A 24,754-nucleotide genomic window follows, 5' to 3' on the forward strand; every position below is an offset into this window, starting at 1 on the left:
TGGTGCAGGTGCCAGGGGCTACACGGAATAATGAATATGCTCCTTCTTTAGGTTTGCATCCCAAATGGCACCTTAATTCCTATATAGTGCACTACTTTATATCAAGGCCCATAGGGCTCTGGTTAAAAGTACTGCACTATGTAGGGAACGCGTAGGGAGCCATTTGCGATGCATCTTAGAACGAGGCAATAAAACAGACGCTGCTGTCGGCGTTTCCTTCCAGTTGGAATAACAGTCATTAAAATCTGTCCTTACAGATATTACCTGTGTGATGCATTTGGGATAATACCCTGGAACTTAACTTATTAGCCTACAGACTGTGTATATCACACGTCCCTGCCTGCGGTACAATGTGACATTGAAATTAGTATATAGTCGCCATACAGTGCATTCGCAAAGTATTCAATCCACTTGACTTTTTCCACATTTTGTTACATTACAGCCTTATTCTAAAATGGATTACATTGTTTCTCATCAATCTACACACAATACCCCATAATGACAAATCAAATCAAGTTTTTTTCAACTTTTTGCAAATGTATTAGAAATAAAAAACAGAAATACCTTATTTACATAAGTATTCAGACCCTTTGCTATGAGACTCGAAATTGACCTCAGGTGCATCTTGTTTCCATTGATCATCCTTGAGATGTTTCTACAACTTGATTGGAGTCCACCTGTGGTAAATTCAATTGATTGGACATGATTTGGAAAGGCACACACCTGTCTATATAAGGTCTCACAGTTGATAGTGCAGGTCAGAGGAAAAACCAAGCCATGAGGTCGAAGTAATTGTCCGTAGAGCTCATAGTCAGGATTGTGTCGAGGCACAGATCTGGGGAATAGTACCCGAAAATGTCTGCACCATTGAAGGTTCCCAAGAACACAGTGGCCTCCATTATTCTTAAATTGAAGAAGTTTGGAACCACCAAGACTCTTCCTAGAGTTGGCTGCCTGGCCAAACTGAACAATTGGGGGAGAAGGGCCTTGGTCAGGGAGGTGACCAAGAACCCGATGGTCACTCTGACAGAGCTCCAGAGTTTGTCTGTGGAGAAGGGAGAACCTTCCAGAAGGACAATCATCTCCACCAATAAGGCCTTTATGGTAGAGTGGCCAGACAGAAGCCACTCCTCATTAAAAGGCACATGACAGCCCGCTTACAGTTTGCCAAAAGACACCAAAAGGACTCTTTGGACTGAATGTCAAGCGTCACGTCTGGTTGAAACCTGTCACCGTCCCTACAGTGAAGCATGATGGTGGTAGCATCATGCTGTGTGGATGTTTTTCAGAGACTGGGACACTTGTCAGGATCGAGGGAAAGATCAACGGAGCAAAGTACAGAGAGATCCTTGATGAAAACCTGCTCCAGAGCGCTCAGGACCTCAGACTGGAGAGAAGGTACACCTTCCAGAAGGACAATGACTCTAAGGACACAGCCAAGACAATGCAAGAGCGGCTTCGGGACAAGTCTCTGAATTTGAGTAGCCCTGCCAGAGCCCGGACTTGAACCCGATCTAACATTTCTGGAGAGACCTGAAAATAGCTGTGTAGCGATGCTCCCCATCTAACTTGACAGAGCTTGAGAGGATCTGCAGAGAAGAAGGAAGAAACTCCCCAAATACAGGTGCCAAGCTTGTAGCATCATACCCAAGAGGACTCGAGGCTGTGATCGCTGTCAAAGGTGCTTCAACAATGTTCTGAGTAAAGGGTCTGAATACTTATGTAAATTTGATATTTAAGCATTTTATTTTTAATACATTTGCAAACATTTCTAAAAAACTGTTTTTGCTTTGTCATTATGTGGTATTGTGAGAGGAAAAATGTGATCTATTTTAGAATAAGGCTGTAACGTAACAAAATGTGGAAAAAGTCAAGGGGTCTGAATAATTCCGAATGCACTGTATAGCCATCATATAAACTGTATATTCTAAATATATTAGTAGGCCTAATCAATCTCTCTATTCATGTTTAAATATTAATGTCCCTGTTAGGGGAAAATAGGACATTAAAACCATAACGTGTGTATTTGTCATTAGGAAAGAGAGAGCCCAGAGCTTAAGCACACCCAAGAGCACTGTTCCAGAGCTTCCCGTTAATAGATCCCTGCTCCACCATCCCATCAGGTCTATACTACAGTATAACACATGGGAATAGCATTGTAATTGCCTGGAGAAAAAGCCATCAGACTAGCCACAGTTCGATAGCCATCATGATTGCAAGCCTGTATGGGACACCGAGGAGCGCTAACACAAAGACTTGTTAGTAGAGTCAAGAGAGACTGAGATTGGTTAAAACTAGACCCTTGGAGTGCATGCATAGCATTAGAAAATTACACATTTTTAATGACCAACTTGATGCTATTAAAGGTCAAATTAAAACCTACTAAGAATATATTGTATGAACATACTGTATATTAGAACAAAATAGCCTACATGCATGTATTAAACCCCTTGGGAATAGCTACCTCATAGATTCTAGCCATTCATAAGCAGCATGGGGATGAGAAACTATTAAACATCCCTCTGTCACATGTCCTCTGTCCCCCGTTCCCTGTCCTCTGTCACCTGTCCTCTGTCCCCCGTTCCCTGTCCTCTGTCACCTGTCCTCTGTCCCCCGTTCCCTGTCCTCTGTCACCTGTCCTCTGTCCCCCGTTCCCTGTCCTCTGTTCCCTCTCCTGTCCTCTGTCCCCTGTCCCCTGTCCTCTGTCCCCCGTTCCCTGTCCTCTGTCACCTGTCCTCTGTCCCCCGTTCCCTGTCCTCTGTTCCCTCTCCTGTCCTCTGTCCCCTGTCCCCTGTCCTCTGTCCCCCGTTCCCTGTCCTCTGTCACCTGTCCTCTGTCCCCCGTTCCCTGTCCTCTGTCACCTGTCCTCTGTCCCCCGTTCCCTGTCCTCTGTCACCTGTCCTCTGTCCCCCGTTCCCTGTCCTCTGTCACCTGTAATCTGTCCCCCGTTCCCTGTCACCTGTCCTCTGTCCCCGTTCCCTGTCCTCTGTCACCTGTCCTCTGTCCCCCGTTCCCTGTCCTCTGTTCCCTCTCCTGTCCTCTGTCCCCTGTCCCCTGTCCTCTGTCCCCGTTTTTCCTTGTCCTCCTACACCTGTCCTCTGTCCCCTGTCCTCTGTCCCCCGTTCCCTGTCCTCTGTCCCCTGTCCTCTGTCCCCGTTCCCTGTCCTCTGTCACCTGTCCTCCGTTCCCTGTCCTCTGTCACCTGTCCTCTGTCCCCGTTCCCTGTCCTCTGTCACCTGTCCTCTGTCCCCCGTTCCCTGTCCTCAGTCACCTGTACTCTGTCCCCCGTTCCCTGTCCTCTGTCACCTGTCCTCTGTCCCCCGTTCCCTGTCCCCTGTCCTCTGTCCCCCGTTCCCTGTCCTCTGTCACCTGTACTCTGTCCCCGTTCCCTGTCCTCTGTTCCCTCTCCTGTCCTCTGTCCCCTGTCCTCTGTCACCTGTACTCTGTCCCCCGTTCCCTGTCCCCTGTCCTCTGTCCCCTGTCCTCTGTCCCCTGTCCCCTGTCCTCTGTACTCTGTTCCCTGTCCTCTGTCCTCTGTCCCCTGTCCTCTGTCCTCTGTCCCCTGTCCTCTGTACTCTGTCCCCTGTCCCCTGTCCTCTGTACTCTGTTCCCTGTCCTCTGTCCCCCGTTCCCTGTCCTCTGTCACCTGTACTCTGTCCCCCGTTCCCTGTCCTCTGTCACCTGTACTCTGTCCCCCGTTCCCTGTCCTCTGTTCCCTCTCCTGTCCTCTGTCCCCTGTCCCCTGTCCTCTGTACTCTGTTCCCTGTCCTCTGTTCCCTCTCCTGTCCTCTGTCCCCTGTCCCCTGTCCTCTGTACTCTGTTCCCTGTCCTCTGTACTCTGTTCCCTGTCCTCTGTTCCCTGTCCTCTGTTCCCTGTCCTCTGTTCCCTGTCTTCTGTTCCCTGTGCTCTGTCCCCCGTTCCCTGTCCTCTGTACTCTGTTCCCTGTCCTCTGTCACCTGTCCTCTGTACTCTGTTCCCTGTCCTCTGTTCCCTGTCTTCTGTTCCCTGTCCTCTGTCCCCCGTTCCCTGTCCTCTGTTCCCTCTCCTGTCCTCTGTCACCTGTCCTCTGTCACCTGTCCTCTGTCCCCCGTTCCCTGTCCTCTGTTCCCTGTCCTCTGTACTCTGTTCCCTGTCCTCTGTCACCTGTCCTCTGTACTCTGTTCCCTGTCCTCTGTCCCCCGTTCCCTGTCCTCTGTTCCCTCTCCTGTCCTCTGTCCCCTGTCCTCTGTACTCTGTTCCCTGTCCTCTGTACTCTGTTCCCTGTCCTCTGTTCCCTGTCCTCTGTTCCCTGTCTTCTGTTCCCTGTGCTCTGTCCCCTGTTCCCTGTCCTCTGTCACCTGTACTCCGTCCCCCGTTCCCTGTCCTCTGTTCCCTCTCCTGTCCTCTGTCCCCTGTCCTCTGTACTCTGTTCCCTGTCCTCTGTACTCTGTTCCCTGTCCTCTGTTCCCTGTCCTCTGTTCCCTGTCTTCTGTTCCCTGTGCTCTGTCCCCCGTTCCCTGTCCTCTGTACTCTGTTCCCTGTCCTCTGTCACCTGCCCTCTGTACTCTGTTCCCTGTCCTCTGTTCCCTGTCCTCTGTTCCCTGTCTTCTGTTCCCTGTGCTCTGTCCCCCGTTCCTTGTCCTCTGTCACCTGTACTCTGTCCCCCGTTCCCTGTCCTCTGTTCCCTCTCCTGTCCTCTGTCCCCTGTCCCCTGTCCTCTGTACTCTGTTCCCTGTCCTCTGTACTCTGTTCCCTGTCCTCTGTCACCTGTCCTCTGTACTCTGTTCCCTGTCCTCTGTTCCCTGTCCTCTGTTCCCTGTCTTCTGTTCCCTGTGCTCTGTCCCCCGTTCCCTGTCCTCTGTACTCTGTCCCCCGTTGCCTGTCCTCTGTCCCCTGTACTCTGTCCGCCATTCCCTGTCCTTCATTCCCTGTCCTCTGTTCCCTGTCTTCTGTCCCCTCTCCTGTCCTCTGTCCCCTGTACTCTGTCCCCCGTTCCCTGTCCTTCGTTCCCTGTCCTTCATTCCTTGTCCTCTGTTCCCTGTCTTCTGTCCCCTCTCCTGTCCTCTGTCCCCTGTACTCTGTCCCCCGCTCCCTGTCCTTCATTCCCTGTCCTCTGTTCCCTGTCTTCTGTCCCCTCTCCTGTCCTCTGTCCCCTGTACTCTGTCCCCCGTTCCCTGTCCTTCGTTCCCTGTCCTTCATTCCTTGTCCTCTGTTCCCTGTCTTCTGTCCCCTCTCCTGTCCTCTGTCCCCTGTACTCTGTCCCCCGTTCCCTGTCCTTCGTTCCCTGTCCTTCATTCCCTGTCCTCTGTTCCCTGTCTTCTGTCCCCTCTCCTGTCCTCTGTCCCCTGTACTCTGTCCCCCGTTCCCTGTCCTCTGTTCCCTGTCTTCTGTCCCCTCTCATGTCCTCTGTCCCCTGGCACCTGTCCTCTGTCCTCAGGTCCCATGTCCAACGTGTGAAGAGTGTCATTTTTGAAAGTGTGTCACACAGTTTTCCTGTCTGGCAAAACTACCACCTGCAGTATATCGTCTGTGATATCATGCAGCTCAGTCTACAGTCTTGTTTGATCCATCATCACCCCTAGCACTGTCTGACTCTGCAGACAGAGGTGACAGAAACAGTGATATTTATGAGTGAGAGGTGACAGACACAGTGCTATCTGTGGGTGAGAGGTGACAGACACAGTGATATATGTGGGTGAGAGGTGACAGACACAGTGATATCTGTGGGTGAGAGGTGACAGACACAGTGATATATATGGGTGAGAGGTGACAGACACAGTGCTATCTGTGGGTGAGAGGTGACAGACACAGTGATATCTATGGGTAAGAGTTGACAGACACAGTGATATCGGTGGGTGAGAGGTGACAGACACAGTGATATCTGTGGATGAGAGGTGACAGACACAGTGATATCTGTGGGCGAGAGGTGACAGACACAGTGATATATGTGGGTGAGAGGTGACAGACACAGTGATATCTGTGGGTGAGAGGTGACAGACACAGTGATATATATGGGTGAGAGGTGACAGACACAGTGATATCTGTGGGTGAGAGGTGACAGACACAGTGATATCTATGGGTGAGAGGTGACAGACACAGTGATATATATGGGTGAGAGGTGACAGACACAGTGATATGGGTGAGAGGTGACAGATACAGGGATATCTATGGGTGAGAGGTGACAGACACAGTGATATATATGGGTGAGAGGTGACAGACACAGTGATATATATGGGTGTGAGGTGACAGATACAGTGATATATATGGGTGACAGAAGGAGGCACAGTGGAGCAGCCTGACTGACTGTCAGGGAGGGAGCCATTTATGACACAGAAAAAGAAGAATACAAGGCTATCCATTCCTCTCATGGTCACCACTGAAACTTACAATCCTATAACTCTTCTCTAGTATACTACACCTTGTCCTGAGCCTGTTATACACCATAAGAGACTACTACAGACATGTCTCAGAGAAAATCTTCACCGTGTCTAAAAGCCCACATAGACTGTACCATTTTAGCCATCCCAGACAAAATGTCCACGTCGTGGGCAAATTCTTAGGTCGTAAACGATTTTCTGATATCTTGGCTCGTTCTATGTGACAGGCTCTAGGTCTGCTGATTATGTACCACTATGTGCGGTCGTAGGCTCTGAGAAAGTTCTGGCAGTGTCAGAAATGAGCTTTAATCATGTACTGTGTCTGGTGTCACGAGCTGATCCTGGTGACTGACCAATAGGAACACAGCTAGCTCTGGGTATGCATACAATAATATGAATAATGTGAATAGTCAGATTAATATAATAGTTTGATTTAAGGGTTTACATGCTTGGCAAGAAGAACGATTTCCGAAATAATATTGTTTACACATCTGAAATCAGGCAACTTTTGGGGATTTTGATAAATGCCCAAAATCGCAAATCCAAATAATGGTTCTACCACAACAACCAGGTTTGGAAGCCTATTTGATTCTGATTTCGGACATATACAGTTTGTACGTGAAACTTATTTATAAGATGCAAACGTTCAGTTTTTCCGAACTCGTACATGAGCACAGAGGAAGGCTTGCGCTGCTAGTGCTGGCACATGCACAGATCAAATACACCGCTGCAGTTGACGTAACCTAACATGCTGACCACACTGCTCGCGCTGCAAAATAAATGTACACATACATGTTATTCAATCATTTCATCCAAACTGCTGGGGTGCGTCAACGAGCGTAGCTAGGCACTAAAATAGAACGTGGTTCTATTTTTGACACTTGACGCGCTGCAAGTCCCGCCTCTCCTATCTCCTCATTGGTTTTTAGGACCATATACCCAAGTGGGTGATTGAAAGATGAACTGAGGTCCACACTCCTGTCCAGTTGGTGGTGGTAAGGCACCTTAAAGTTGGAGTAGAGGACCTTGTGCATTTCAGGTAAAATAACAACCCAATGTTTATATCCCAGGACAAATGAGCTAGCAACAGCAAGCTAGCTAAACTGCCATGAATGTTTCATGTGTTTCGACCTGTCCCCATATTAATATAGTTGGTTCAGAGTTCATTTTGATATTTCAACCTGCGTGACCTGATCACGTCTGGTGTGGATGGACAAAATCAACATGTGTACAATGGAGCACGCGGACACCTGGTCTAGTCAGTATGTAAATCAACGAAGCATACGTCGGCTGACAGAGCCTCACAAGCCAATCGCAGAATGTGACAGAACAGAACTGAAGCAAATCGTACAATCTGGCCAGGTTGATATCAAGATTTTAATTTGATAACATCGCACAGTGTGACATGTAATAATAGTAAAAGAGTGAATCTGATGTACAGTGTGGGAAGGCCTTGAGGCGGCACGTGTGAATGCTACATTGTCAGACTATGAACGATGCCAAATCAGGCTCTGATGTACAGTGTGGGAAGGCCTTGAGGCGGTATGTGTGAATGCTACATTGTCAGACTATGAACGATGCCAAATCAGGCTCTGATGTACAGTGTGGGAAGGCCTTGAGGCGGTATGTGTGAATGCTACATTGTCAGACTATGAACGATGCCAAATCAGGCTCTGATGTACAGTGTGGGAAGGCCTTGAGGCGGTATGTGTGAATGCTACATTGTCAGACTATGAACGATGCCAAATCAGGCTCTACATCTCTCCTTGATTTGCCGAACCACACCAGACTGGAGACTTCATCTGTTTAGCAAACAGTATGCCTAAACCAGCTGCCACAGTGAGAGGGGGAGGAGGAGGGTGGCAGTGCCAACCTGAAGTGCCAACCAGCTGTCCTGTGACTGTGAGCCTATGGAGCAGGCCTGGGTTCAAAATGTATTTGAAATCTTTCAAGTACTTTATCCGTCCTTGTTGGAACTTCCCTGGCGCAATGGAACCAATGAATAGTCTCAAAAGTGCACAACCTATCCATCTGGCATTCCAGGCAGGCTCAAGACAAACACTCAAAGTATGTGAAAGATTACAATTCCTATTTGAACCCAGTTGCGTCTGCTATGGAGATGATGTGTCAGACTGGAGACGGGAGACCCTGGCACAGCCACAACGGTCTCCTCTGGTAGCCAATCCTGTTAACTGTAAAAGCTGTTCATAATAAGCTGTGATAAATCAATAACAACACTAACACTAATGTCACCGTTGAAGAAAACCACTACAGCGCACGCCATTGGATCCAATTTTACCATCAAAGAGCAGAAGCAGGCTACAAGGCAAGCTTTTTGGCAAAAGCATGTGCATCCATCTTAAATGAAAACTAGCAGTAAATTAACTGGTAGATTTAGTGTTTAACATTCTAGTTTTCTTTTCTTGTTAATGATCTCTTTACATGGCTACGGTCCAATTGAAATTCAATTAGCTTTGGCTTTCATCTTAGTAAGCACATACAGTAGCTTCCACAAAGCAATAAGGCAAATTCAGTTAGATAAACGCTTAATTACTGTAATGACTGAATCCCATTGATGATCCAATGAATGATGGGTCTCCCCCCAGGCCCTTCATCTTCAGCTTCACCTTTACCTTCACCTGCTCACTAACCTCTTCTTGATGATGTCCAGGGCGGAGCCGATGAACCCATCCTTCATCTTGTAGATCTTGGCTCCATAGCTGGAGAGGTCAGTCCTGTCCAAGAGCAGGGCTGGGCAGCAGCTGGAGGGGCCCTCTGCATTCTCCCTGTGTGGAGGAGGGAAGGGGACCTGGGAGGCCCAAGGCACACTGAGCCCCACATTAGGCTTTCTGTCCTGGGCCTGGGTATGATACACGGTCCCCTTCCCCTGGGTCTTACTGGAGGGCTGGAGGGGAGAGCGGGGAGTAGGGCCTGTGCATATAGCTTTGTTAGAGACTGTGGTCTGAATGCTGGCTTTTAGCTGGGGAGTAGGGCCAGTGAAGATGGGAGAGGATGAGTGCAAAGTGCTGGCTGTGGGAGTCTCTCCACTGCCTCTCCTCTCCTCGCTCCCCCTCTCCTCCCTCTCTCCACTGCCTCTCCTCTCCCCGCTCCCCCTCTCCTCCCTTTCTTCACTGCCCCTCCTCTCCTCGCTCCCCCTCTCCTCCCTCTCTCTGCTACCTCTCCTCTCCTCGCTCCCCCTCTCCTCCCTCTCTTCACTGCCTCTCCTCTCCTCGTTCTCCCTCTCCTCCTCCTGAGAGGACTGAGAGTCTCGCCGTCCCAATGGGGCTGTCTGAGTCTTACAGTCTATGCCTGTCCTTGGGCTCTGGCTGCCTGTCCCTGGGCTCTGGCTGCCTGTCCCTGGGCTCTGGCTGCCTGTCCCTGGGCTCTGGCTGCCTGTCCCTGGGCTCTGGCTGCCTGTACCAGTCTCTGGCGGTTGGTCTATAGTTGTTACTGTAGTAGCATTACTCCTGCTCTCTGTCTGTCCACTCTCTCCCTCTCTCTGTCTCATCCTCTTAAACTCCTTGAAGGTAGGGATGTGCAGGCGGCCCATAGGGGGCCTCTTACGCTCGGCTATGAGCTCAACACTACTTCCAGTGACAGAGATGGACTCGGTGGTGAAGGACATGGCCATGTCTGGGGTTTGAGGGGTTTCCAGGGAGGCATGGAGGGCCAGGTTTGGGGTGCTGTTCTGCCGGCGGAGCTGAAGGCGTCTTAGAACCTCCTGCTTGATTTCCTCAGGGCTGGTGAGGTGCCGGACATACAGAGGTCTCCCAACGTACCTCTGGTGGGGGGATGAGTCCCTCTCTGAGCACCCCCTCAGGATGGGAGTGGTACTGCCTGGGGTTACCTGAGGTCGAAGAGGCTTCAGGGGTTCTGCTGCCGATCTGGCGCTTTGGAGGCGGAGCTTCTCCCTTAGCCCTTTCCTGCCATTGGTGGTAGTGTTCACCCCCCAGTCATCTGTGCCGGGGAACAGCCACTGGGGGAAGAGGGGCAGCTCCTTCCTCCCCAACCCTCCCAGACCCCTCCCCAGGCGGGGGTAGAACGCCAGGCTCTCAGGACCGTAGCCCTGGGGCCCTGTCCCCTCCGAGGGCCCATCGTACCAGTGGCTGGTGGCAGTGCAGCGGAAGATGAACCCACTGTCCACACTGCCCCTGTAGGGGGCACAATAAGGGGAACAGTAGAGGCCTGGTTCAGACACAGAATTACTCCAGTTCAAGTTCTCCATGCTGCGGTAGAGTCTAGTTCCACAGCCTTGGTTCATGTTCCAACAGGGCCCTGGGTCCAGCCGCAGGCCTGACCCTGACCCTAACTCCAGCCCAGAGTCAGGACCCCTGGGTGGGTGCTGCACACTGTTGGTGGAGCAGTACCGGAGCCCCAGGTTAGTGAGTAATGCACTGCTGTTAGACCGTGGTATGAAGGGGCACTGGCCAGGGAAGGGCGGGTAGGGGGGTACGCTGTGGCCTCTGAAGCCAGAGAGGGGTTGGGGCAGGGGGAAGTCAGTGAGGCTGAGGCAGGGCTCCAGATCCATGGTGAGACCAGCGGTGCAGGTGTAGCCCGCGAGGCCGTGGCCTTGGCCGGGGGAGCAGCCCGCTGAGGGGTAGTCACATGGTGGAGGGGCCTTCACGTCCGGCATGGCTGCAGTATGAGCCACCATAATTCAGAGAGAGGCTCCGGGAAACTGGCCCTAAAGGACAGAGATGAGACACACAGGGGAATGAGCTGGGAGATAGAGCACTGTCTGCAAACACACGCACACACTCTTACGCACAAAAGCATGTGCACACACACACACACAGACACAGACACACACAGACACACACACTGTCACAGTGCATCTATACGTTAGCTATACTAAAACATTTCAGGAATTGAATTTGAAGGACAAACACTGTGGGTAGTTGAGATAATCCTGGAAATGACAAATCCATGCCATACAGTACATAAAGTACATACAGTACACACTGTACCTTCAGTATATACAGCACATACAGGGCAAACTGTACATACAGCTCATACAGTACATACTGAACCTTCAGTATATACAGTACACACAGTACATACAGTACACACAGTATATACAGTACATACAGTACATACAGTACACAGAGTACATACAGTACACACAGTACATACAGTACACAGAGTACATACAGTACATACAGTACATACAGTACACACAGTACATACAGTACATACAGTACACACAGTACATACAGTATATACAGTACATACAGTACACAGAGTACATACAGTACACACAGTACATACAGTACACAGAGTACACACAGTACACACAGTACATACAGTACATACAGTACATACAGTACACAGACTACATACAGTACACACAGTACATACAGTACACAGAGTACATACAGTACATACAGTACATACAGTACACAGAGTACATACAGTACACAGAGTACATACAGTACACACAGTACATACAGTACATGTCATGAATGAGATTAGCATTCTTTTAGATTACATTTTGATTTTAGCTCCATGGTTGAGCTTCTGTGAGATGTTGATACTGTGGTTTTAGCCATGTGACAATCAACAATCAACGAAAATATGACACTAGGACAATTATACTAGGACAATATGACACTAGGACAATTACACTAGGACAATATGACACTAGGACAATTATACTAGGACAATATGACACTAGGTCAATATGACACTAGGACAATATGACACTAGGACAATTATACTAGGACAATATGACACTAGGTCAATATGACACTAGGACAATTATACTAGGACAATTATACAAGGACAATATGATACTATGACAATATGACACTAGGACAATATGACACTAGGACAATATGACACTAGAACAATTATACTAGGTCAATATGACACTAGGACAATATGACACTAGAACAATTATACTAGGACAATATGACTCTAGGACAATATGACACTAGGACAATTATACTAGGACAATTATACTAGGGCAATATGACATTAGGACAATATGACACCAGGACAATTACCGGTATACTAGGACAATTATACTAGGACAATATGACACTAGGACAATTATACTAGGACAATATGACACTAGGTCAATATGACACTAGGACAATTATACTAGGACAATTATACAAGGACAATATGACACTAGGACAATATGACACTAGGACAATATGACACTAGGACAATATGACACTTGGACAATTATACTAGGACAATATGACACTAGGACAATATGACACTAGGACAATATGACACTAGGACAATATAACACTAGGACAATTATACTAGGACAATATGACACTAGGACAATATGACACTTGGACAATTATACTAGGACAATTATACTAGGACAATATGACACTAGGACAATTATACTAGGACAATATGACACTAGGACAATTATACTAGGTCAATATGACACTAGGACAATTATACTAGGTAAATTATACTAAGTCAATTATACTAGGACAATATGACACTAGGACAATTATACTAGGACAATATGACACTAGGACAATTATACTAGGTCAATATGACACTAGGACAATTATACTAGGTAAATTATACCAGGTCAATTATACTAGGTCAATTACACTAGGACAATTATACTAGGACAATTATACTAGGTCAATTATACTAGGACAATATGACACTAGAACAATATGACACTTGGACAATTATACTAGGACAATTATACTAAGTCAATTATACTAGGACAATATGACACTAGGTCAATTATACTAGGACAATATGACACTAGGACAATTAGACTAGGACCATATGACACTAGGACAATTATACTAGGACAATTATACTAGGTCAATATGACACTAGGACAATTATACTAGGTCAATATGACACTAGGACAATTATACTAGGTAAATTATACTAGGTAAATTATACTAGGTCAATTACACTAGGACAATTATACTAGGTCGATTATACTAGGACAATAGGACAATATGACACTTGGACAATATGACACTAGGACAATATGATATTTGGACAATATGACACTAGGACAATATGACACTAGGACAATTATACTAGGTAAATTATACTAGGGCAATATGACACTAGGACAATATGACACTAGGACAATATGACACTAGGACAATATGACACTAGAACAATTATACTAGGACAATATGACACTAGGACAATATGACACTAGAACAATTATACTAGGACAGCATGACACTAGAACAATTATACTAAGACAATATGACACTAGGACAATATGACACTAAGACAATATGACACTAGGACAATTATACTAGGACAATATGACATTAGGACAATATGACATTAGGACAATATGACACCAGGACAATTATACTAGGACAATTATACTAGGACAATATGACACTAGAACAATTATACTAGGACAATATGACACTAGGACAATATGACACTAGGACAATTATACTAGGACAATATGACACTAGGACAATTATACTAGGACAATATGACACTAGGACAATTATACTAGGGCTATATGACACTAGGACAATTATACTAGGACAATATGACACTAGGACAATATGACACTTGGACAGTATTACACTTGGACAATATGACACTAGGACGATTATACTAGGACAATATGACACTAGGACGCGGGGATAGCAAGTCCCCACTCCACACAATGTCATTGTCCCTGATGCGTGATTCCTTCCGTTAACTTGAATAATCATTTTGCTCATTTTGCTCCACAGCAAGGAATAAAATAAGGGATTTATTTGCCCTCTCTCTTTCTGCTCGGGCCATGATGAAAAACCAGAGGAGGAAAATAAAAGATTAAGCTGAACGGACAGTAATGAAGTTAGCTTTCACCTTTCATTTTACTAATCAGAGAGGAGCGGTGGATTAGGAGGAGAGGAGAGAGAGAGAGAGAGAAATGTAAATGTTAAATGTAAATGTAGAAATGAGAAGTGAGAGAGGGAGAGGGAGAGGGAGAAAAAAGAGAAATGAGAAGTGAGAGAGACAGAGGGAGAGGGAGAGAGAGGGAGAGAGAGAGAGAGAGATAGAGAGAGAGAGAGAGAGAGAGAGAGAAGAAGAGAACGAAAGAGAGCAATAGTGCTGTGTAGTGGACTAACTCCTCTCTCTCTGTAATTAGAGATGGCTGAGGGCCAGGGCTGAGCATATAGCTTGCTAGCTACCTCTGTAATCTTCCGCACAGATCAGGGTCGAAAGACATACCGCACTTAGTTATGAAACCGTCCTTCATTAGGCAGACTCATCATCCCTCATCCCTCCCTGATGCATTGATGAATGCAATAAAAATAGGTTTATTTACTAATGGCCCCTCCTCTTTTACCAGCTGGCTCTATGGCTCCAGAGAAAAAAACAATAGTTAGTTTGATAGTGGATAATACATTTATCAATATTCCTAACATGTTGGAGGTAAAAGGACGATACTCAGGTTTAATTAAAAACTCTACTCCTGGAAATACATCAGCCGTCCTCAAATCTTTAGTTGTCACATGCTTGGTAAACAACAGGTGTAGACAAACAGTGAAATGCTAACTTACAGGCCCTTCCCAACAACAGGTGTAGACAAACAGTGAAATGCTAATTTACGGGCCCTTCCCAACAACAGGTGTAGACAAACAGTGAAATGCTAACTTACTGGCCCTTCCCAACAACAGGTGTAGACAAACAGTGAAATGCTAACTTACTGGCCCTTCCCAACAACAGGTGTAGACAAACAGTGAAATGCTAACTTACGGGCCCTTCCCAACAACAGGTGTAGACAAACAGTGAAATGCTAACTTACGGGCCCTTCCCAACAACAGGTGTAGACAAACAGTGAAATGCTAACTTACTGGCCCTTCCCAACAACAGGTGTAGACAAACAGTGAAATGCTAACTTACGGGCCCTTCCCAACAACAGGTGTAGACAAACAGTGAAATGCTAACTTACGGGCCCTTCCCAACAACAGGTGTAGACAAACAGTGAAATGCTAACTTACGGGCCCTTCCCAACAACAGGTGTAGACAAACAGTGAAATGCTAACTTACTGGCCCTTCCCAACAACAGGTGTAGACAAACAGTGAAATGCTAACTTACAGGCCCTTCCCAACAACAGGTGTAGACAAACAGTGAAATGCTAACTTACGGGCCCTTCCCAACAACAGGTGTAGACAAACAGTGAAATGCTAACTTACGGGCCCTTCCCAACAACAGGTGTAGACAAACAGTGAAATGCTAACTTACGGGCCCTTCCCAACAACAGGTGTAGACAAACAGTGAAATGCTAACTTACGGGCCCTTCCCAACAACAGGTGTAGACAAACAGTGAAATGCTAACTTACGGGCCCTTCCCAACAACAGGTGTAGACAAACAGTGAAATGCTAACTTACAGGCCCTTCCCAACAACACAGAGAGAAAGGAAGGGGAATAATAGGCACATGATAACACAAGGAATAAATCCAGTACCGAATCCATGTGCAGGGGTACGAGGTAATTGAGGGAAATATGTACATATAGGTAGGGATAAAGTAACTAGGCAACGGGATAGATAATAAACAGTAACAGCAGCGTATGTGATGAATCAAAAGAGTTAGTGCAAAAAGGGTTGATGCAGGTAGTTAAATAGTTGACCAATAGCTACCGGGACTAACTATTTAACAGTCTTATGGCTTGGGGATAGGAGCTGTTCAGGGTCCTGTTGGTCCATCGGTACTGCTTGCCGTGCAGCCGCAAAGTGAACTGTCTATGACTTTGACCATTTTTAGGGCCTTTCTCTGACACCACCTGGTGTAGAGGTCCTGGGTGGCATGGAACTTGGCCCCAGTGATGTACTGGGCCATACACACCACACTCTGTAGGGCCTTGTGGTCGGATGCCAAGCAGTTGCCAAGTTATTCTACAAATACTACTGTGTCACACCACTCATAATATCAGGTCACGTTGTTCATCGATCTCTTCTCAGTACTCCTCCTCAGTACTCCTCAATGTGTGTGTGTATGTGTGATCACCTAGATGAGTCAGTGTGTGACTCTCAGGAGGTTGCACAACAACCTTGAACATCATATTCCAGTGATCTATCAGGTTGGTTTTAACTCAATCCTCCAATCACCACCCATTAAACCCTGTAGCAGTATAAACCTACCCCATTTTACAGCCAGGTATGCCCTACAGCAGTATAAACCTACCCCATTTTACAGCCAGGTATGCCCTACAGCAGTATAAACCTACCCCATTTTACAACCAGGTATGCCCTACAGCAGTATAAACCTACCCCATTTTACAGCCAGGTATGCCCTACAGCAGTATAAACTTCCCCCATTTTACAGCCAGGTATGCCCTACAGCAGGATAAACCTACCCCATTTTACAACCAGGTATGCCCTACAGCAGTATAAACCTACCCCATTTTACAGCCAGGTATGCCCTACAGCAGTATAAACTTCCCCCATTTTACAGCCAGGTATGCCCTACAGCAGTATAAACTTACCCCATTTTACAACCAGGTATGCCCTACAGCAGTATAAACTTACCCCATTTTACAGCCAGGTATGCCCTACAGCAGTATAAACTTCCCCCATTTTACAGCCAGGTATGCCCTACAGCAGTATAAACTTCCCCCATTTTACAACCAGGTATGCCCTACAGCAGTATAAACTTACCCCATTTTACAACCAGGTATGCCCTACAGCAGTATAAACTTCCCCCATTTTACAGCCAGGTATGCCCTACAGCAGTATAAACTTCCCCCATTTTACAACCAGGTATGCCCTACAGCAGTATAAACTTACCCCATTTTACAACCAGGTATGCCCTACAGCAGTATAAACTTCCCCCATTTTACAGCCAGGTATGCCCTACAGCAGTATAAACTTCCCCCATTTTACAACCAGGTATGCCCTACAGCAGTATAAACTTACCCCATTTTACAACCAGGTATGCCCTACAGCAGTATAAACTTCCCCCATTTTACAGCCAGGTATGCCCTACAGCAGTATAAACTTACCCCATTTTACAGCCAGGTATGCCCTACAGCAGTATAAACGTACCCCATTTTACAACCAGGTATGCCCTACAGCAGTATAAACGTACCCCATTTTACAACCAGGTATGCCCTACAGCAGTATAAACTTACCCCATTTTTATAAATTCTCTGTGGCCTTATTCTCCTTCAGTTTAGCCTCCTGGTCATTGGCTCTGTTCCAAACACACAGCCTTTTCAGCTTCTTCACAGTCTGTATTCAGTGGAGCACACCAGTGAGTCTAGAGACAACAGCACCCAGACAGTCGTGGCCTAGAGCAAGAAGAGAGAGATACAAGTCGATCAATAACTGAGAGTTAAATAAACAAACCAGCAGAAACTATTTCTGTATTCCGAGAGAGGAGGAGCGAGAGAGAGAGATATACTTCTAGATGTATTTGATCACGTAAAACAAGCCACACTGAACTGAATTAGCCATAAGCGAGTAACATCATTAGAGATTGATTACATTTTCAGGGAAACATATACACGCATACACTCACACACTGATGTAAACACAATCAACTCACATCCCTGATGTAAACACAATCAACTCACATCCCTGATGTAAACACAATCAACTCACATTCCTGATGTACACACAGCCAACTCTCATCCCTGATGTACACACAGCCAACTCTCATCACTGATGTACACACAGCCAACTCTCATCAATGATGTACACACAGCCAACTCTCATCACTGATGTACACACAGCCAACTCTCATCACTGATGTACACACAGCCAACTCTCATCAATGATGTACACACAGCCAACTCTCATCACTGATGTACACACAGCCAACTCTCATCACTGATTCATACACAGCCAACTCTCATCACTGATGTACACACAGCCAACTCTCATCCCTGATGTACACACAGTCAACTCTCATCCCTGATGTACACACAGCTAACTCTCATCACTGATTCATACACAGCCAACTCTCATCACTGATGTACACACAGCCAACTCTCATCCCTGATGTACACACAGTCAACTCTCATCCCTGATGTACACACAGCCAACTCTCATCACTGATGTACACACAGCCAACTCTCATCAATGATGTACACACAGCCAACTCTCATCAATGATGTACACACAGCCAACTCTAATCAATGATGTACACACAGCCAACACTCATCACTGATGTACACACAGCCAACTCTAATCAATGATGTACACACAGCCAACTCTCATCACTGATTCATACACAGCCAACTCTCATCACTGATTCATACACAGCCAACTCTCATCACTGATTCATACACAGCCAACTCTAATCAATGATGTAAACACAGCCAACTCTCATCACTGATTCATACACAGACAACTCTCATCACTGATTCACACACAGCCAACTCTCATCACTGATTCATACACAGACAACTCTCATCACTGATTCATACACAGACAACTCTCATCACTGATTCATACACAGACAACTCTCATCACTGATTCATACACAGACAACTCAAACTACATCTAACAGATCACCACACATCTCATGTCAAACTACATCTAACATTCCATAGAAATATAAGCAGAAAACAACACAGAAAACACATTCTTACCCAGTTCCAAACAGGCTCTAGAATAGATTTCCTATGACTTCCATTCCATTCCCATCCTCAGAACACAAATCTCTGCATCCTAAACCATCATAGCTACCTGAGAGAGACAGGGAGTCTAAAAGCAGCACAGTCACTGATGGCACATGACTTTTTTTAGAAGCCAACCAGTTTCCATTTGTGACAGCCCCCTGGGTAGTGTGGAGGATGGAGAATGGAGTAGTGAATGCCTGAGGTTTGACAAGCCAAGTGCCTGTGATAGCTAAGTGCCTGGCCCCATCCCCTGGTATGAGTGACAGGTCAGTGTGGGATGGCAGATGAGTGACAGAGACCCTGTCCCACCTCTCTGCGGACCCTTCCCTATAGATTGTAGAATGTGAGGCAGCGGCAGTACCAGAGGAGCTGACACACACACACACGCACGCACGCACACACGCACGCACGCACGCACGCACGCACGCACGCACACACACACACACACACACACACACACACACACACACACACACACACACACACAGAGAGAGAGAGGAGCTGCACCCCAGTAGCTTCTATCATCTATGTTTAGAACCATGGTGGTACTGCTCACTTCACTTCCTGCTACAGATGTAGGATCTTAATTTGATCACCCTGTTGCAGGACAACTTTATAACTTGTAGTGTATTTGAAGTTTAAAAAGGCTTCTGAAGTTTATAATTTCCACTTAAACATTTCAGATTAGATTTTCCCTTACGAAAAATGCATCAACCCCTATAAAAAGTCCATGAATTATAATCCACATTTCCTGCTGCGGCAGCATTATTTCCTGCTGTAGCAAACTGTCTCAAATTAAGATCATAAATCTGTACCCACACTAAGAATTGCCTCATCTGACCCACAGTAATACCACTGCAGCGCTGTGTGTGTGTATAGTCTGATTGGACAGGCATCAGAAAGTCCTGTTTATCCAGTATGGGTATGAATCCCCTGGAGATTCCCACCTCTCCTCTCATGTGTCATTGAGGACTCTTTCACTACGCAGCTCTGAAAGAGATGCTCACATCACTGTACCACATGACAGAGTAGCAGTGTACGCCAGGACAGCGGAGTCAATCACCACCTTCCGGAGACACCTGAAACCCCACCTCTTTAAGGAATACCTAGGATAGGATAAAGTAATCCTTCTCACCCCCCCCCCTTAAAAGATTTAGATGCACTATTGTAAAGTGGCTGTTCCACTGGATGTCATAAGGTGAATGCACCAATTTGTAAGTCGCTCTGGATAAGAGCGTCTGCTAAATGACTTAAATGTAAATGTGTACCAGAGCCTCGTACTGCATTAACAATAGTTTATGAATTACTGTTTTTTTTCCTTTAACCATCATTTAACTAGGTAAGTCAGTTAAGAACAAATCCTTATTTACAATGATGGCCTAGGAACAGTGGGTTACCGGCCTTGTTCAGGAGCAGAACGACAGATTTTTACCTTGTCAGCTCGGGGATTTGATCTTGCAACCTTTCGGTTACTAGTCCAACACTCTAACCACTAGGGTACCTGCCGGCCTTCTGTTTGCTTGTGTGTGTGCATGTGTGCGCGTGTGTGTGTGCTCGTGCATGTGTGCTCATGTGTGTTCTCTGTGTGTGGTAAGTGTCTGTCTACACATCACAGACCACTATATTGTCCCAGCAGGTGTTTTGAGGCTAATCCACCATACGGTGTGACTATTGTGTGAGAAGGAGCATCAGTCAAACCAGCTGGAGAGCAGAGAATGGCCGTCTCTCACTATGGGACAGTCACGGTACTACTGGTAATGTGTGGATAGGTGTGACGTGAACTGATGTGTTCAGTGTTTTCCTCACTGACTTGTCAGTGCTAGACTGGGGTGTGATCTGTGGTGTGGACAAGACAAGCCCTGTACGGTACACAACAGCCTGGGATCGTGTGTGGAATGGACCCTGCAACCACTGACAAAACATGGTCAGTTAAGAGTTTTGAAGGCTCAGCCTCATGTCACTTTAAGATGAACCCAAGGAGAGTCGACGGTGTGCTGTGGCTTTGTGAGCCTCGGACAAGTGGGAAACCTCCTGACAGTAAACATATTAGAGCCCTGATATAGTCGTGGGTTCAATCCATACATCCACCTGCTTCCTCCTGATGTTAAAAACACAGGCTTACAGAGTAGACGTGGTGGCATTACATTCTACAACCTGTCTGTCTGTCTGTCTGTCTGTATTACGGGCATGGTAGCATTACATTCTACAACCTGTCTGTCTGTCTGTCTGTCTGTATTACGGGCATGGTAGCATTACATTCTACAACCTGTCTGTCTGTCTGTCTGTCTGTATTAGGGCATGGTAGCATTACATTCTACAACCTGTCTGTCTGTCTGTCTGTCTGTATTACGGGCATGGTAGCATTACATTCTACAACCTGTCTGTCTGTCTGTCTGTATTACGGGCATGGTAGCATTACATTCTACAACCTGTCTGTCTGTCTGTCTGTCTGTATTACGGGCATGGTAGCATTACATTCTACAACCTGTCTGTCTGTCTGTCTGTATTACGGGCATGGTAGCATTACATTCTACAACCTGTCTGTCTGTCTGTCTGTCTGTCTGTCTGTCTGTATTACGGGCATGGTAGCATTACATTCTACAACCTGTCTGTCTGTCTGTATTACGGGCATGGTAGCATTACATTCTACAACCTGTCTGTCTGTCTGTCTGTATTACGGGCATGGTAGCATTACATTCTACAACCTGTCTGTCTGTCTGTCTGTATTACGGGCATGGTGGCATTACATTCTACAACCTGTCTGTCTGTCTGTCTGTATTACGGGCATGGTAGCATTACATTCTACAACCTGTCTGTCTGTCTGTCTGTATTACGGGCATGGTAGCATTACATTCTACAACCTGTCTGTCTGTATTACGGGCATGGTAGCATTACATTCTACAACCTGTCTGTCTGTCTGTCTGTCTGTCTGTCTGTATTACGGGCATGGTAGCATTACATTCTACAACCTGTCTGTCTGTCTGTCTGTATTACGGGCATGGTGGCATTACATTCTACAACCTGTCTGTCTGTCTGTCTGTATTACGGGCATGGTAGCATTACATTCTACAACCTGTCTGTCTGTCTGTCTGTATTACGGGCATGGTAGCATTACATTCTACAACCTGTCTGTCTGTCTGTCTGTATTACGGGCATGGTAGCATTACATTCTACAACCTGTCTGTCTGTCTGTCTGTCTGTCTGTATTAGGGCATGGTAGCATTACATTCTACAACCTGTCTGTCTGTCTGTCTGTCTGTATTACGGGCATGGTAGCATTACATTCTACAACCTGTCTGTCTGTCTGTCTGTATTACGGGCATGGTAGCATTACATTCTACAACCTGTCTGTCTGTCTGTCTGTATTACGGGCATGGTAGCATTACATTCTACAACCTGTCTGTCTGTCTGTCTGTCTGTATTACGGGCATGGTAGCATTACATTCTACAACCTGTCTGTCTGTCTGTCTGTATTACGGGCATGGTAGCATTACATTCTACAACCTGTCTGTCTGTCTGTCTGTCTGTCTGTCTGTATTACGGGCATGGTAGCATTACATTCTACAACCTGTCTGTCTGTCTGTCTGTCTGTATTACGGGCATGGTAGCATTACATTCTACAACCTGTCTGTCTGTCTGTCTGTATTACGGGCATGGTAGCATTACATTCTACAACCTGTCTGTCTGTCTGTCTGTATTACGGGCATGGTGGCATTACATTCTACAACCTGTCTGTCTGTCTGTCTGTATTACGGGCATGGTAGCATTACATTCTACAACCTGTCTGTCTGTCTGTCTGTATTACGGGCATGGTAGCATTACATTCTACAACCTGTCTGTCTGTATTACGGGCATGGTAGCATTACATTCTACAACCTGTCTGTCTGTCTGTCTGTCTGTCTGTATTACGGGCATGGTAGCATTACATTCTACAACCTGTCTGTCTGTCTGTCTGTATTACGGGCATGGTGGCATTACATTCTACAACCTGTCTGTCTGTCTGTCTGTATTACGGGCATGGTAGCATTACATTCTACAACCTGTCTGTCTGTCTGTCTGTATTACGGGCATGGTAGCATTACATTCTACAACCTGTCTGTCTGTCTGTCTGTATTACGGGCATGGTAGCATTACATTCTACAACCTGTCTGTCTGTCTGTCTGTCTGTATTACGGGCATGGTAGCATTACATTCTACAACCTGTCTGTCTGTCTGTCTGTATTACGGGCATGGTAGCATTACATTCTACAACCTGTCTGTCTGTCTGTCTGTCTGTCTGTATTACGGGCATGGTAGCATTACATTCTACAACCTGTCTGTCTGTCTGTCTGTCTGTATTACGGGCATGGTAGCATTACATTCTACAACCTGTCTGTCTGTCTGTCTGTATTACGGGCATGGTAGCATTACATTCTACAACCTGTCTGTCTGTCTGTCTGTATTACGGGCATGGTGGCATTACATTCTACAACCTGTCTGTCTGTCTGTCTCTATTACGGGCATGGTAGCATTACATTCTACAACCTGTCTGTCTGTCTGTCTGTATTACGGGCATGGTAGCATTACATTCTACAACCTGTCTGTCTGTATTACGGGCATGGTAGCATTACATTCTACAACCTGTCTGTCTGTCTGTCTGTCTGTCTGTATTACGGGCATGGTAGCATTACATTCTACAACCTGTCTGTCTGTCTGTCTGTATTACGGGCATGGTGGCATTACATTCTACAACCTGTCTGTCTGTCTGTCTGTATTACGGGCATGGTAGCATTACATTCTACAACCTGTCTGTCTGTCTGTCTGTATTACGGGCATGGTAGCATTACATTCTACAACCTGTCTGTCTGTCTGTCTGTATTACGGGCATGGTAGCATTACATTCTACAACCTGTCTGTCTGTCTGTCTGTATTACGGGCATGGTAGCATTACATTCTACAACCTGTCTGTCTGTCTGTCTGTCTGTCTGTATTACGGGCATAGTAGCATTACATTCTACAACCTGTCTGTCTGTATTACGGGCATGGTGGCATTACATTCTACAACCTGTCTGTCTGTCTGTCTGTCTGTATTACGGGCATGGTAGCATTACATTCTACAACCTGTCTGTCTGTCTGTATTACGGGCATGGTGGCATTACATTCTACAACCTGTCTGTCTGTATTACGGGCATGGTGGCATTACATTCTACAACCTGTCTGTCTGTCTGTCTGTCTGTCTGTATTACGGGCATGGTAGCATTACATTCTACAACCTGTCTGTCTGTCTGTATTACGGGCATGGTGGCATTACATTCTACAACCTGTCTGTCTGTCTGTCTGTCTGTCTGTCTGTCTGTCTGTCTGTATTACGGGCATGGTGGCATTACATTCTACAACCTGTCTGTCTGTCTGTCTGTATTACGGGCATGGTAGCATTACATTCTACAACCTGTCTGTCTGTCTGTCTGTCTGTCTGTCTGTCTGTCTGTCTGTCTGTCTGTATTACGGGCATGGTAGCATTACATTCTACAACCTGTCTGTCTGTCTGTCTGTATTACGGGCATGGTAGCATTACATTCTACAACCTGTCTGTCTGTCTGTCTGTCTGTATTACGGGCATGGTAGCATTACATTCTACAACCTGTCTGTCTGTCTGTCTGTCTGTCTGTCTGTCTGTCTGTCTGTCTGTATTACGGGCATGGTAGCATTACATTCTACAACCTGTCTGTTTGTCTGTCTGTCTGTCTGTCTGTCTGTCTGTCTGTCTGTCTGTCTGTCTGTCTGTCTGTCTGTATTACGGGCATGGTAGCATTACATTCTACAACCTG

The 24,754-nt window shown here is 46.3% G+C and overlaps 1 protein-coding gene across 1 annotated transcript in view; it reads right to left on the minus strand.

Annotated features, from left to right (window-relative positions):
• LOC115129959 (uncharacterized) overlaps positions 1-24,754 on the minus strand; it is a 78,007-nt gene that overhangs the window by 17,115 nt on the left and 36,138 nt on the right. The window contains exons 2-3 of the mRNA XM_065018538.1: positions 17,454-17,612; positions 9,009-11,041 (exon numbers count right to left, since the gene is read on the minus strand). Of these exons, the coding sequence (XP_064874610.1) occupies positions 9,009-11,011 (2,003 nt within the window). The 5' untranslated portion in view covers positions 11,012-11,041; positions 17,454-17,612. The remainder of the gene's footprint in view (positions 1-9,008; positions 11,042-17,453; positions 17,613-24,754) is intronic.

This window comes from Oncorhynchus nerka, linkage group LG1, assembly GCF_034236695.1.
Source record: "Oncorhynchus nerka isolate Pitt River linkage group LG1, Oner_Uvic_2.0, whole genome shotgun sequence".
Taxonomy (NCBI): domain Eukaryota; kingdom Metazoa; phylum Chordata; class Actinopteri; order Salmoniformes; family Salmonidae; genus Oncorhynchus; species Oncorhynchus nerka.